Genomic DNA, 16,977 nt, shown 5'->3' with positions numbered 1-16,977 from the left:
ATGAATCTGTGAAACATTTCATAACATGGAGTAATCTGGAAGGCATTATGCTGAGTGAAATTAGTTGCGGAAGGACAAATATTATATAAGACCACAATTACAAGAACTCGAGAAATAGTTTAGACAGAGAAGAATATATTCTTTGATGGTTATGAGCGGTGGGGGGAGGTAAGGAGAGTGGGAGAAGGATAGTCACTAGATAGTAGATAAGAACTGCTTTAGGTGAAGGGAAAGACAACACACAAGACAGGCAAGGTCAGCACAACTGGACTAAACCAAAAGCAAAAAAGTTTCCTAAATATACTGAATGCTTCGAAGGCCAGCGTAGCAGGGGCGGGGCTTTGGGGACCATGGTTTCAGGGGACATCTAAGTGAATTGGCATAATAAAATCCATAAAGAAAACGTGCTGCATCCCACCTTGGAGAGTGGTGTCTGGGGTCTTAAACACTAGCAAGCGGCCATCTAAGATGCATCAATTGGTCTCAACCCACCTGGACCAAAGGAGAATGAAGAACACCAAGGACACAAGGTAATTACGAGCCCAAGAGACAAAAAGGGCCACATGAACCAGAGACAACATCATCCTGAGACCAGAAGAACTAGATGGTGCCCGGCTACAACCGATGACTGCCCTGACAGGGAACACAACAGAGAACCCCTGAGGGAGCAGGAGAGCAGTGGGATGCAGACCCCAAAATCTCGTAAAAAGACCAGACTTCTCGTAAAAAGACCAGGTCTGACTGAGACTAGAAAGACCTCGGAGGTCATGGCCCCCAGACCTTCTGTTGGCCCAGGACAGGAACCATTCCCAAAGCCAACTTTTCAGACATGGATTGGACTGAACATTGGGATGGAGAAGGATGCTGGTGAGGAGTGAGCTTCTTGGATCAGGTGGACACTTGAGACTATATTGGCATCTCCTGTCTGGAGGGGAGATGAGAAGGTAGAGGGGGTTAGAAGCTGGCGGAATGGACATGAAAAGAGAGATTGGAGGGAGGGAGCATGCTGTCTCATTAGGGGGAGAGCAATTGGGAGTATGTAGCAAGGTGTATGTAAGTTTTTATGTGAGAGACTGACTTGATTTGTGAACTTGCACTTAAAGCACAATGAAAATTAAAAAAAAAAAAAAAGGGAAGCTTGACGCTTCCATGAAAGTTCACACTAATTGTTTATATGTTCTGAAAATAGAAAATGGGATCCTGATTTTCTTTTTGATAAATTTCCAAAATTGTGTTCCTTGTAAAAATGAGCACCTTGGTGGATGATAGATCTAATTTGAAGATGAGCTTCTGTTCTTTAATGTGTATAAGTGCTGAAACAGATTGGCTTATAAAATTATGAGAGAAGAAGGAGGGTAATATCTGATCATAAAATTAATTGAACTGTAGAGTAGTTATCAAATTATCAGTTACACAGCTTGTGTTAGATATCTGGTACTACTATAACAGAAATACCTCAAGTGGGTAACAAACAAATTTCTTTTCTCACAGTTTAGGAGGCTAGAAGTCTGAACTCAGAGCCCTGGCTGGCTCTAGCAGAGGGCTTTCTCTCTTTGTTGGCTCTCAGGGAAGGTCATTGTTCCTTGGCTCATGGGTGATCTTCTTGTGGCATGGCATCTATCCCCATCTCTGCTTCTCAATTGCTTGTTTAATCTCTTTTATATCTCAAAAGAGATTGACTTAAAACACACCCTACACTAATACTGTCTCATTCCATAACAAAGAAAACTCATTCCCAAATGGGATTATGGTCACAGGTATAGGGGTTAGAATTTATAACACATATTTTTGAGAGGCACAATTCAGTCCATAGCTAAGTTTATCCCTTTAAGTTTTTTTTTTTAAATACAATTTAAGTTGGAAAAAAATTGTATGTATCATAAGTAATAACAGTCTACAGATATTATTATTGGTACCTTGGAAATCCTTAGAATTGGCCTACCTTCACTTTAAGTAGATTTTCTTTAAATATTTTCCACTGATTATAGCAATATCTAATTTTTCAAATTACATATTGCTTACATGATTTCAAATAAAAGAGTCCAAGATGGTCTATTGTTTTATGTAGTACTCCATATTTAAATTCTGCTCCATTAGCAAAAAGCACAAAAGTTATTTAAATGTTTATATCTTTTAAGTATGGATTAAAATTTTTTAATGTGTCACGCAGTTCAGTTTGATCCATTTTCATGCATCACACTTTTCATTATAAGCAAACCAAACCCACTGCTCTTGAGTCAATTCTGACTCATAGCAATGCTATAGGACAGAGCAGAACTGCCCGATAGAGTTTCCAAGGAGTGCCTGGCGGATTCGAACTGCTGACCTCTTGGGTAGCAGCTGTAGCACTTAACCATTACGCCACCAGGGCTTACTTTTTCATTATGTCTGCCAGAATTTTAGCCATTATTGTGCCTGATTATATTGCTCTTATAGCATGCCAAAATATGTAGAATCCTAGTTATGAGAATCATAGTACTAGAAATGCAGACTTCCTGTATTTTCAAGTATTCTAAATGTAAAAACTTCCTCTCTTCGAATTTAGAATATTTTAAATGACTTTGGCTCCTTTGATCCGACATTGTCTACTTTCACCCCAAACTCAATTGAATTTCTACCACAGAAAGCATTCTCTGTCACCATCATAGCTTCCCTCTTCTCAAAACTCACAGTTCTTCCGAAAACTGTGGTGAAAAGTCGCTGGCAAGATTGTCAGGTATTTACAGGATAATTTTATATTTGTGGCTTTTTCTTTTTTTTTAGTTTTATTAGTACAATTTTATTAGCATAATGGGCTTATACTTTTGTCTTGTTAGATACCGCTAACTACATAATTTCACCCTAAGAGATATTACATAGCTCCAAGCAAAAATCTTGATAATCCTAATCTTTGTGAGATATACATCACTGATCATATTCATTTTTCTTGTTAAGTTTTTAAAGTGGTCATTTTTGGTATGAATATATTAAATTAATGAATTTAAGCTTTTCCATAAGTATTTTGTTTATGCCCTTTATTTATCTGGAGATGATAATTTCCTTCAGAAAGGTATAATTCTTGAGTTCTCCTATTAATAAAATTTCGAGATTTTTCTTTAGGTCCTGATTCCGTTGCAAAATTTGCTTTTATATCCTATATAAGACATATAACCAATTTTGGTTTTATGTCTTATTTCACTTAGTCCCTGTGAAGGTAAAGTGTCTACGGCCATGTCCGTTGTTCAGTAATTATGCTTTCCTGATGTTTCACATTAGTAACTAAAAAGTAGAATCAGAAGCTCCTAATCAAACTCCCTTGTCTTTTATTAATATATACCCCAACAGAATATCATGTGTTTTTGTTTGATCCATTTTGTCACATTAAAAGATTCCCCCCTGTGAGTCATACACTGAACATTAGATGATTTGAGTTCTTTTTTTATAGTGTTTTTCTCAACCCATTTTCAGAAATGTACAGGTTTGTCTTCACTAGTAAGGTTTTCCAGTTATTGTGCTAGTGATTTCCTCAACCTTCTCACCACTCTAATTACTTAATCAAGCCCAACCCATTGCTGTTCAGTTGATTCTGACTCATAGGGCTTCTAAGGCTGTTATCTTTACAGAAACAGACTGCCACATCTTTTTTTCCTCAGAGCAGCTGGTGGGTTCTAACTTCCAGCCTTTCAGTTAGCAGTTGAGCGGTGAAACACTCTGTGCCACCAGGGCTCCTTCTTCTAATTACTTAGCCTGAGTATAGGAAGAAGGACCTGGCGATCTACTTCTGAAAAGAACTAGCCAGTAAAGATCTTATGAATAGCAGGAGAACATTGTCTGATGTAGTGCCAGAAGATGAGCCCGTCAGGTTGGAAGGCACTCAAAACACACGTGAGGAAGAGCTGCTTCCTCAAAGTAGAGTCGACCTTAATGACGTGAATGGAGTCAAGTTTTTGGGACCTTCATCTGCTGATGTGGCATGACTTAAAATTAGATGAAATAGCTGCAGACATCCATTAATAATCAGAACGTGTATTGTATGAAGTGTGAATCTAGGAAAATTAGAAGTTGTCGAAAATGAAATGGAATGCGTAAAGATCGATATCCTAGGCATTAAAAAAAAAAAAAAGGCATTAGTGAGCTGAAATGGACTGGTATTGGCCATTTTGAATCAGACAATCATATGGTCTACTATGCTTGGAATGACAACTTGAAGAGGAATGATGTTGCATTTATTGTCAAAAAGAACATTTCAAGATATATACTGAAGTACAGTGCTGTCAGTGATAGGATAATTTCCATATGTCTACAAGGAAGACCAGTTAATATGACTGTTATTCAAATTTATGCACCAACCATTAGGGCCCAAATTGAAGAAACTGAAGATTTTTACCGACTTCTGCAGTCTGAAATTGATCAAACATGCAACCAGGATGCATTAATAATTACTGGTGATTGGAATGCAAAAGTTGGAAACGAAGAAGGATCAGTAGTTGGAAAATATGGCCTTGGTGATAGAAACGATACTGGAGATCACATGCTAGAATTTTGCAAGATCAATGACTTCATTGCAAATACATTTTTTCACCAGCATAAATGGCAACTATACACATATACCTCACCAGATGGAATACACACACATCGACTACATCAGTGGAAAGAGACGATGGAAAAGCTCAATATCATCAGTCAGAACAAGGCCAGGGGCTGACTGCAGAGTAGACCATCAGCGCTCATGCAAGTTCAAGTTGAAACTGAAGAAAATTAGAAAAAAGTCCACGAGAGTCAGAGTACGACCTTGAGTATATCCCACCTGAATTTGAAGACCATCTCAAAAATAGATTCAATGCGTCGAATACTGATGACCGAAGACCAAATGAGTTGTGCAAGGACATCATACATGAAGAAAGTAAGCGATCAGAAGGCACTCTAAAACTTGCTCTTGAACATCAAGTAGATAAGGAAAAGGAAGAAATGATGAAGTAGAAGAACTGAACAGGAGACTTCAAAGGGTGGCTTGAGAAGACGATTATACTGACATGTGCAAAGACCTGGAGATAGAAAACCAAAAGGGAAGAATGCGCTCAGCATTTCTCAAGCTGAAAGAACTGAAGAAAAAATTCAGGCCTCGAGTTGCGATACTGAAGGATTCTACAGGGAAGATATTAAACGACGGAGGAAGCATCAAAAGAAGATGGGAAGGAATACACAGAGTCACTATACCAAAAATAATTGGTTGATATTCAGCCATTTTAGGAGGTAGCATATGATCAGGAACCAACTGTACTGAAGAAAATAGTGCAAGCTGCACTGAAGGTATTGGCAAAGAACAAGGCTCCAGGAATTGACAGAATACCAATTGAGATGTTTCAACAAATGGATACAGCACTGGAAGTGCTCGCTCATCTGTGCCAAGAAATTTGGAAGATAGCTACCTGGCCAACCGACTGGAAGAGATCAATATTTATGCCTATTCCCAAGAAGGTGATCCAACTGAACGTGAAAATTATCAAACAATATCACTAATATCCTATGCAAGCAAAATTTTGCTGAAGATCTTTCAAAAGCGCCTGCAGCAGTACATTGACAGAGAACTGCCAGAAATTCAGTCTGCATTCACAAGAGGATGTGGAATGAGGAATATCATTGCTGATGTCAGGTGGATCCTGGCTGAAAGCAGAGAATACCAGAAAGATGATTACCTGTCTTTTATTGATTATGCAAAGGCATTCGACTGTGTGGATCATAACAAATTGTGGATACGATTGTGAAGAATGGGAATTCCAGAACACTTAATTGTGCTCGTGAGGAACCTGTACATGGATCAAGAGGCAGAACAAGGGAATACTGCATGGTTTAAAGTCAGGAAAGGTGTGGGTCAAGGTGGTAGTCTTACACCATACCTATTCAATCTGTATGCTAAGCAAATAATCCAGGACGCTAAATTGCATTAAGAAGAACGGGGCATCAGGATTGGAGGCAGATTCATTCAAAACCTGTGTTATGCAGATGATACAAACTTGCTTGCTGAAAGTGAAGAGGACTTGAGGCACTTACTGATGAAGATCAAAGACAGCAGCCTTCAGTTGGGATTGCACCTCAACATAAAGAAAACAAAAATCCTCACGACTGGACCAATAAGGAACATCATGATAAATGGAGAAAATTTGAGGTTGTCAAGGATTTCATTTTACTTGGATCCACAATCAACAGCCGTGAAAGCAGTAGTGAAGAGCTCAAAAGACAAGTTGCATCAGGCAAATCTGCTGCAAAAGATCTCTTTAAAAGTGTTGAAAAGCAAAGATGACACTTTAAGGACTAAGGTGCACCTGACCCAAGTCGTGGTGTTTTCAGTTGCCTTATATGCATGTGAAAGCTGAACAGTGAATAAGGAAGACCAAGGAAAAATTGACACCTTTGAATTGTGTTGGTGAAGAATATTGAATATACCATGGACTGCCAAAAGAACGAATGGATCTGTCTTAGAAGTACAGCCAGAATGCTCCTTAAAAACAAGGATGGTGAGACTACGTCTCACATACTTTGGACACGTTATCAGGAGGGACCAGTCCCAGGAGAAGGACATCATGCTTGGTAAAGTAGAGGGTTAGCAAAAAAGAAGAAGACCATCAACGAGATGGGTTGACACAGTGGCTGCAACAATGGACTCAAGCATAACAATGATTGTGAGGATGGCGCAGGACCGGGCAGTGTTTCGTCCTGTTGTACGTAGGGTTCTTATGAGTCGGATTCAATGGCACCTAACAATGACAAGTATATTTCTGTTAGCCATGTTGTCATTGTTAGGTGCCATCGAGTCAGTTCCGACTCATAGTGACCCTACGCACAGAAGAACGAAACACTGCCGGGTCCTGAGCCATCCTCACAATCCTTGTTATGCTTGAGCCCATTGTTGCAGCCACTGTGTCAGTCCACCTCGTCGCGGGTCTTCCTCTCCTGCTGACCCTGTACTCTGCCAAGCATGTTGTCCTTCTCCAGGGACTGATCCCTCCTGACAACATGTCCAAACTGTGTAAGACGCAGTCTGGCCATCCTTGCTTCTAAGGAGCATTCTGGTTGTACTTCTTCTAAGACAGATTTATTCATTCTTCTGGCAGTCCATGGTATATTCAATATTCCTCGCCAACACCACAATTCAAAGGCGTCAGTTCTTCTGTCTTCCTTTCCTTATTCATTGTCCAGCTTTCACATGCATATGATGCGATTGAAAATACCATGGCTTGGGTCAGGCGCACCTTAGTCTTCAAGGTGACATCTTTGCTCTTCAACACTTTAAAGAGGTCCTTTGCAGCAGATATACCCAATGCAATGAGTCTTCTGATTTCCTGACTGCTGCTTCCATAGCTGTTGATTGTGGATCCAAGTAAAACGAAATCCTTGACAACTTCAGTCTTTTCTCTGTTTATCACGATGTTGCTCATTGGTCCAGTTGTGAGGATTTTTGTTTTCTTTATGTTGAGGTGCAATCCATACTGAAGGCTGTGGCCTCTGATCTTCATTAGTAAGTGCTTCAAGTCCTCTTCCCTTTCAGCAAGCAATGTTGTGTCATCTGCATAACACAGGTTGTTAATGAGTCTTCCTCCAATCCTGATGCCCCATCGTTCTTCATATAGTCCAGCTTCTCATATTATTTGCTCAGCATGCAGATTGAATAGGTATGGTGAAAGAATACAACCCTGACACACACCTTTCCTGACTTTAAACCAATCAGTATCCCCTTGTTCTGTCCGAGCAACTGCCTCTTGATCTATGTAGAGGTTCCTCATGAGCACTTGTGTTCTGGAATTCCCATTCTTTGCAATGCTATCCATAATTTGTTATGATCCACACAGTCGAATGCCTTTGCATAGTCAATAAAACACAGGTAAACATCCTTCTGGTATTCTCTGCTTTCAGCCAGGATCCATCTGACATCAGCAATGATATCCCTGGTTCCATGTCCTCTTCTGAAACTGGCCTGAATTTCTGGCAGTTCCCTGTCGATATACTGCTGCAGCCGTTTTTGAATGATCTTCAGCAAAATTTTGCTTGCGTGTGATATTAATGATATTGTTCTATAATTGCCACATTCGGTTGGATCACCTTTCTTTGGAATAGGCATAAATATGTATCTCTTCCAGTCCGTTGGCCAGGAAGCTGTCTTCCATATTTCTTGGCATAGATGAGTGAGCACCTCCAGCGCTGCATCTGTTTGTTGAAACATCTCAACTGATACTCCGTCAATTCCTGGAGCCTTGTTTTTCGTCAATGCCTTCAGAGCAGCTTGGACTTCTTCCTTCAGTACCATCAGTTCCTGATCATATGCCACCCCTTGAAATGATTGACCATCGACTAATTCTTTTTGGTATAATGACTTTCGATGCTTCCTCCGTCGTTTAATATTTTCGCCATAGACTCCTTCACTATTGCACTCGAGCCTTTAATTTTTTCTTCAGTTCTTTCAGCTTGAGAAACACCGAGCGTGTTCTTCCCTTTTGGTTTTCCATCTCCAGCTCTTTGCACATGTCATTATAATACTTTACTTTGTCTTCTCAAGATGCCCTTTGAAATATTCTGTTCAGTTCTTTTACTTCATCAATTCTTCCCTTTGCTTTAGCTGCTCGACATTCGGGAGCAAGTTTTAGAGTCTCGTCTGGCATCCATCTTGGTATTTTCTTTCTTTCCTGTCTTTTCGATGACCTCTCGTTTTCTTCATGTATGATGTCCTTGATGTCGTTCCACAACTTGTCTGGTCGTCGGTCACTAGTGTTCGGTTCATCAAATCTATTCTTCAGATGGTCTCTAAATTCAGGTGTGATATACTCAATGTCATATTTTGGCTCTCATGGACTTGCTCTGATAAAATCATTCTTCAGTTTCAGCTTGCTGGTAGCCATAGGAGGTATTTTTATATTGCATGGCATGTTTGTCTGCAAAGGCTAGATACTTTACCTATTAAAATGATCAAGGAGACCAAACTGCATTTCTCCTGAATAGTTGACCTAACTAATATAGTAATAACAACAACCATTTATTTAGTACAAACTGTGGGCCAGGTACCAAAACCCAAAAACCAAACCCAGTACCGTCGAGTTGATTCAGACTCATAGCAACCCTACAGGACAGAGTAAAACTGCCCCCATAGAGTTTCCAAGGAGTGCCTGGCAGTTTTGAACTGCTGACCCTTTGGTTAGCAGCCGTAGCACTTAACTGTTACGCCACCAGGCCAGGTACCATCATTTAATCCTATAGTAATCTTGTAAGATTGTTGTAAGGATTTCACAGAATCAGATAATTGAAAGACACACAAAACTTCACAGAGTATACTTTCAGATAGGCTTTAAGGCGTAAGATATAATACAGCAGAAGAAAGAGAATGCAAGCAAGCACAGAGGATGTTAGATACTTCCAGGCACAGCTTCAGGGTCCTTTTTTAATCACTGAAGGTGTGCTTTGTCTCCAGAGTATGAACCACCAAGATTTTTACAAGGAATCTCAGTTTCAGAGGAGTGTCCCAGAAGTTTCCAGCAGAGACTTTTGTACCTCTCTTGTTGCTTAGCCAAGCCACCAGGTATAAATTATTAATAAACAAACTTGTCCTGGGTGCCATCAGAGGAGTTTCAGACTTTAAACAGCAAATTATAAATCATTAGTTATCTCAGTTGCCCTTATCTTAGCCAAGTGTCAATACCAGACTTCCAGGCACCCCTGGAGATAAGCATAGAGCTGGCCCAGTCTAGCTGTAAAATAGCTATGTTATATAATACTCGAATAGTCTTTCTTAGATTTGGAAAACTGAGGCTCAAAAATAATTGGTCCCAGGTCACATAGATCATAGGAAGCAAAACTGAGGTTCCAGTTCAGGTCTGTATGACTCAAAGCCCGTGTTCCTGATTATTTCAGTATATTGCATCTAGAGTAATTCTGTCTTGGGACAGATAACCTAAAATGTTATCCAACATTAAAAATTTAGTCTTTATCAAAAAAAGTAGAATAATGAATGAATCAAGATAAAAATTATTACCATTGGTTTTAAAATATTGTAGAGACATTTACCTTACACCATACACAAAAATGAACTCAAAATAGGTCGTAGACATCAAAACAAAACCAGTTGCTATCAAATCTATTCCAACTCACGGCGACCTCATGTGTTACAAAGTAGAACTGCGTTTCATAGGGTTTTCAGTGGCTGTGATCTTTCAGAAGTAGATCACCAGGCTTTTCTTCCAAGGCACCTCTGCGTAGATTTGAACTGCCAACCTTTCAGTTATTAGCCAAGTGCTTAACCATTTACATCACCCAAGGACTCCATAGACCTAAAAATAGGAGCTAAAACTAAAACCCGTAGAAGAAAACATAAGAGAAAAATCTTCATGACCTTGGATGAGGCAAGGAGTTCTTAGATACGACACTAAAAGTGAAACTTATAAAAGAAAATAAATTGTACTTTGTCAAAATTAGAAACTTTATTTGTACATCAAAAGACCCATAAGAAAGTAAAACAACAAACCACAGTCGGGGATAAAATATTTACAAGAATAATAAACAATCTAAGTTTAAAAAGTGTATAAGATTTGAATAGAAATTTTACTAAAATATATGTCTAATACGCACATGAAAAGATGCTGCAAATCTTTAGTCGTTAGGGAAATGCAAATTAAAACCACAATGAGATACTACTGCACACCCACTAGACTGACTTTAATAAAAAAAAATTTTTTTTAAAAGATAGTACCAAGTGTTTGGAAAGATGTGGAAAAACTAGAACCCTCACACATTAGTTACTGGTGAGAATGTAAAATGGTACAGTCACTTTGGAAAACTGTCTGGCAGCTCTTCAGAACTTTAAACATAGAGTTACCATTAAAAAAAAAAAAAAGCCCTGTTGCCATCGACTGGATTTCAACTCACAGCAACCATATAAGACAGAGTAGAACTGCTCCTTAGGGTTTCCAAGGAGTGGCTGGTGGATTCTAACTGTTACCTTTTGGTTAGCAGCCAAGCTCTTAACCACTATGCCACTAGGGCTCCTTTTCTCCATACATTTGCCTTTTCTTGCCTTTTTATATAAGTGAGGTCATACGGTATTTGTCCTTTTGTGATTTGCTAATTTTATTCAGCATAATGCTGAAGCTCTGTCCATACTATAGCATGTGTCAAGACTCCATTTCTCCTACTGGCTGAGGGTAGTATTTCATTGTATGTATGTACTACGTTTTGTTACCATATGACCTAGCAATTCCACGTCTAGGAATTTACCCAAGAGAAGTAAAAACATATGTCCACAGAAAGCAGAATTATTCATAATAGCCAAAAGCTGGAAATAATCCAAAAATACATCAACTGGTAAGTAGATATATAAAATGTGATATATCCATACAGTGGGATACTGCTATTCAGGAATAAACTATTAACAAATGCTACATGAATTAACCTCAAAAACATTATGCTAAGTAAAAGACACCTGGAACAAAAGACTATATACTGTATGATTTCATTTGTATGGAATTGCAGGCGAAGGAAATTTGTAGAGACAGAAGACAAATCAGTAGTTGCCTAGGACTGGAAGGTGAGAGCAGAGATTAACTACAAACAGCCGCAAAGGAACTTTTTGAGATTACAGAAATGTTCTGAAACAGAATTGTAGTGATGATTGCACAGATCTATAAACTTACGAAAAATAATTGATTTGTACATGTACAGTTGGTACATGTTATAGTATGTAAATTATACCTTAATCAAACTTTTAAAAATATGGGGTCACTTTTATCCACAATAAGCCTGTGATTCTTCTTCATATTATCTCTTCCTAGCCTGTATGGCAATATTAACAAATATGCCCTGCTAGCAACTGTTCTAAAGTAGGAATTTTTTTCTATGTCAAGGAAGAAAAACAGAAAACAATCTCAGGGAAGAAAAGAGCTGCTTGAGATTCAATGTTTTCCCACTCTTCTTGGTTCCACTTGGGAATGGCTAGGTCTAGAGAAAACAGAGATAATTAGGTCTAGTGGAAAATGAATGTATGTTTGTTTCTTGCCATTCTGCTTGTAATTGCTTTGTTCATTCTTTTAGCAGTCTTTGGTATATTCAATATTCTTTGCCAACACCACAATTCAAATATATCAGTTCTTCTTCTGTCTTCTTTTTCATTGTCCAGTTTTTACATGCATATTGATGACGCGATTGAAAAGCCTGTGGCTTGGGTCAGTCAAACCTTAGTTATCAAAGTGACATCTTTGCTTTTTAAAACTTTAAAGAGAATGTTCGCAGCACATTTGACCAATGCAGTATGTTGATTTCTTGACTGCTGCTTCCATGAACATTGATTGTTGATCCAAGTAGAATGAAATCATGGAACAGAGTAGATAGTTCAAAAATAGACCCACATATATATGGTCAACTGATTTTAACAAAGATTTCAATGAGAAAAGAATATTCTTTTCAACAAACGTTGCTAGAATATTTGCATATCCACATAAAAACACCTCTGTTCTTACCACATCCTACATAAAAAAAATTAATTCAACTTTGATCGTAGACCTGAACCTAAGAGCTAATGCTATAAAACTTCTAGAAGAAATTATAGACTTAATGTAAGTCTAACCTTGGATTAGGCAAAGATTTTTTTTTTTAATGCAACACAAAAATCATGAACCCTACAAGAAAAAATAATTGAATTTGATTTTGTGAAACTTAAGAATGTTTTCTCTTCAAAAGTTATTTAAAAAATGAAAGAGGAAATAACAGATATGATGAAAATATTTTTAAAACATTTATTCATTTTTTATTTGGGTCTTTCTGTGGTTAAGTTGTAGGAGTTCTTTATATATTCTGGATATTAAACCTTTATCAAATATATAGTTCCCCCAATTTTTTTCCTATCTGTAGGTTATCTCTTCACTTTGTTGATTGTCCTTTGATGAAAAGTTTTTAATTTTGATAAAGTCCCTCTTACCTCTCGTCTTTTGTTACTTTTTCTTTTTGTGTTGTATCTAAGAATTGAGAATTTCTATTTTGAATGTAACTAACAAAGAATTAGTACCTGTGACTTTGTCGCCAAAGAAATCTCAGATATCTTCATGTTACATTTATATTTTTTGCAGATACCACAAAACATCGTTTATACTCATCTCCACCTTGAAATTACAGTAATTAGACTGCCACTGGATCTTGTAGTTTAATATATGGATACGGAAACTCACAAATTACTATGTCAAATTTATTTTTAATATTTTGATTATTGTATTTCAGCATAATTGGTTTCTGCTGTAGTCTTATGTATTTTATTTCATTTAAAAATATTATTTTAGAAAGGATCTTCTTAGGCATCGCCAGATTGCCAAAGATGGGGGTGGTGGGCTATGGTATTATTTTGAAAAAGGTTAAAAACACCTTGCTGTAATTTGTTCTCACTAGAACCAAAGTAGTCTTTTAAGAATGCATATTTATTTCCCTCAGAACCCATTAATCGTATCCCTTAATTGCTCCTAGGATAAAGAGCCCTAGTGGTGCAGGTTAAAGCACTCAGCTGTTAATCGAAAGATGGTGGTTTGAACCTGATTTTCTCCATGGAAGAGAGATATGGCAGTCTGTTCCTGTAAAGATTATAGCCTTGGAAACCCTACGGGGCAGTTCTGCTCTGTCCTGTGGAGTTGCTATGAATTAGAACGACCTGATGGCAATGGGTTTGGTTTTTATTTTTTTAATATGGCTTACAAATTCCCGTATGATCTGGACTGTGCTTCTTCTCCACCCAGTAGTGTGCTGTAGCCAGCTAGTACCAGCCAAAGCCAATAGATAAAATTTCAGGACATTTGTGAGCCAGTTGTTAAATCGTTGATAGCTTGAAATCAGCCATGGTGGGAGTATTTATACTATGGAAATTGGCAAATACTACAAACCAGGATTTTGTTTTGTTGTTTTCCCCCCTAGAGACCCAGTATTAAACTTTTACGAGCACACTATTGGCCCCATCCACCCCTAAGTTATTCCTCAAGTTCTAGCCTTTTTGAACTTATTTGACTTCCCTTAAAGAACTTTGCTCCTTCTTCCCTCCTGTCTTAGTTATCTAGTGCTGCTGTAACAGAAATACCACAAGTGGATGGCTTTAACAAACAGTTTTATTCTCGCACAGTCTAGTAAGCTAGAAATCCAAATTCAGGGTGCCATCTCTAGGAAAAGGCATTCCCTGTCAGTTCTGGGGAAAGGTCTTTGCTATCAATCTTCCCCTGATCAAGGAGCTCCTCAGCGCAGGAACCCCAAGAATTAGGCCCTCCGAGAATTTCCAGTTAACACTAATTATATATTTGCTTGACATTATTAAAGATGTATTTATGAAAGTAATTGTGATAATAAAAAAAAATTTTTTTTTATAAATACCAACCATGTAGATATTTAGGAAAATTGCCTGGTACTTCCTGAATTGGGTACTGTCAAGCTACCAACAGAACCTAGAACTGAGTTATACCAGCAGTATAAAATTGTGAAATATCTAGCTGTGTATATTATGTATATTCCCCATTTCTAATTACAAACTTTGCTAGCAAAATAAGGAATAATATGAGTGATGTTCTTCTCTCTCACCTAAGAAACTTGGGAAGTAATCAGAAACTAAGTTTTTGTGTTGTGCCTTTGAAAAAGATGATTATCAGTAGGGCAGAATATAGAGTCGAAAAACATCAAATGCATAAAATAATATATGGTAACACTGACATTTTTCATTAGTGGAGAAAAGTTGAATTAGTGGTCTTAAACTCATATAGTGCTTAGAAAAAAATTAGATCTAACCTCATAATTTCCATCAAAACAAACCCAGGTGAATTAAATATTTAAATGTAAAAAATGATACTATAAAAAAAGTATTAGAAGACAATACTGGTATATTTCTTTATAATTTTAGAATGGAGAACTTCATAAGCATAACATAAAAGGCAAGAACTATGAAGGAAAAAAATTGGTAATTACTACATAAACATTCAAAACTTCTTTTCAGCAAAGAAAATGCATCACTAAAGTAAAAAATCAGCTGGGAAAAATATTTTCCACATATGTGAGGAGCAAACACATGAATAAAACGTTATACGTAGATTCTTTACAAATAGACAAGAAAAAGATGTTTGCACCCTATTGGAAAAATAAGTAGAGGTCCTGAACAGGCAAATGGAGGGTATATTGTTGTAATCCAGGACAGATAGCATTTAGTTGTTAATATTTGACCTCATTGACCCACACTAATTATGCATTCTGCTTAAAAACTCTTGAGTCCTTTGAGTTCAATGAGTATTGATATTTCAAAAAGTAAAATAGTTATGAAAAATGTATGTATTAAAGTCTATAAAAATGTTACAAATTAGAAGAAAATGATAACATCCATTTTGAATTTTCCTTTATTACCGTTATGATCCCATAATGTTATGAATCTAAATAAATTTCCATCCTAAAATTTTACCGCTGATATAGCCTGAATTTATGAATTCATTTAACTCATTTAAATAGAGTTGTTGAAGTACGTATATGTGAGAGATGGTTATGTTTTTGTTTCAATTATTTAAACTTCATGATGGAGGTGAATTGATCATCAGTGGCTTTTTGAAATAATATTACTGATATTCTCATTATCTAATCATGACTTTGAATACTGAAACAGGCTTATCTCTACTTTCTTTTTTTTTTTTTAATTTTACTCTTTTTACTTTTCAGCTACATTGACAAGCTATTCTGAGAACATGGAACGCACAAAATATGTTGGGGAAAGCAGTAAAGAATTAGGATCTGGAGGAAACCTGAAACCCTGGCAGTCTCAAAAATCAAGCATGGACTCCTGTTTATATCGAGTAGATGAAAACATGATGGCTTCCACCTATAGTCTGAATAAAATCCCAGACAGGAATTTGGAAACAGTTTTGTCCCAATCAGTACAGTCTATTCCACTATATCTTATGCCACGGCCAAATTCAGTAGCAGGTAAGATTTTCAAATGATAGCTATTTCTTTTGACTGGAGTATATATTGAAATAAAAGTAAATCCTACCTAACAGTATTAACTTTTTCATTCATCTTCTTTGATTAACCATTTCTTTAGTGTTTGAGTAATATATATGTGTATCTCTTTTTGAACCTGAGGAAGGCTCATGTTCCCCAAGTGACTGTTTAGATATGTTCCCAAAATATGCAAAAACACACATAAAATCAGAAGCAGAGCCTATGTTTATGAAGTATATTGTCAAATTGCCGGACGTCTTTTTTCTCCTAACATCAGAAGTCTTTCAGAGGATTTTAGTTTGAGCTGTTTTTTTTTTTTTGGGGGGGGGGGAGGCGGCAGGGGGTTTGTTTTACTGAGGTAAAATATATATAACAAAACATTTGACATTTTAAGCACTTTGATGTGTACAATATAGTGACCTTAGTTACATTTACCAGGATGTGCAACCATTACCACTATCTAGTCCAAATTCTTTCTATTGCCCTTAACATACCATACCACTTGAACAATAACTCCCTGTTTCCCCATCTTACCCACACCTCGTAACCACTAATAAGCTTTGGTCTTTATGCATGTGTCTGTTCTAGATATTTTACACAAGTGGTATCATATAATATCTGTCCTTTTGTCTGGCTTATTTCACTTAGCATGTTCTCAGGGATCATGTATGTCATAACACATATCAGAACTTCATTTTTCTTTATGGCTAAATCCATTGTATGTATATACCACATTTTGTTTATCCATGTATCTCTCGATGTACACTTATGCTGTTTGTACCTTTTAGCTATTATGAATAATGCTGCAATGAACGTTGGTGTATACATAGGTGTTTGAGACTCTCCTTTCAAGTCTTTTGGTTATATACCTAGGAGTGGAATTGCTGGGTCATACGATGATTTTATATTTAATTTTTTGAAGAACTGCCAAACTATTTTCCGTAATGTTATACCATTTTACAGTCCCACCAGCTATGGATGAAGGTTCCAGTTTCTCCACATTCTCAACAAAGCTTATTT

General features: G+C 37.2%; 1 protein-coding gene across 10 annotated transcripts in view; it reads left to right on the top strand.

The window, feature by feature from the left end:
• The window catches only part of TANC2 (tetratricopeptide repeat, ankyrin repeat and coiled-coil containing 2), a 375,358-nt gene that overhangs the window by 200,528 nt on the left and 157,853 nt on the right, over positions 1–16,977 (top strand). For all 10 annotated transcript variants that reach the window (XM_023553793.2, XM_023553790.2, XM_023553792.2 and 7 more), the window contains one exon: positions 15,676–15,939. In XM_023553793.2, coding sequence (XP_023409561.1) covers positions 15,676–15,939 — 264 coding nt within the window. The remainder of the gene's footprint in view (positions 1–15,675; positions 15,940–16,977) is intronic.

The sequence above is a fragment of the Loxodonta africana genome, chromosome 18 (genome assembly GCF_030014295.1).
Source record: "Loxodonta africana isolate mLoxAfr1 chromosome 18, mLoxAfr1.hap2, whole genome shotgun sequence".
Classification (NCBI taxonomy): Eukaryota; Metazoa; Chordata; class Mammalia; order Proboscidea; family Elephantidae; genus Loxodonta; species Loxodonta africana.
This window is presented reverse-complemented; position numbering and strand designations above follow the sequence as displayed.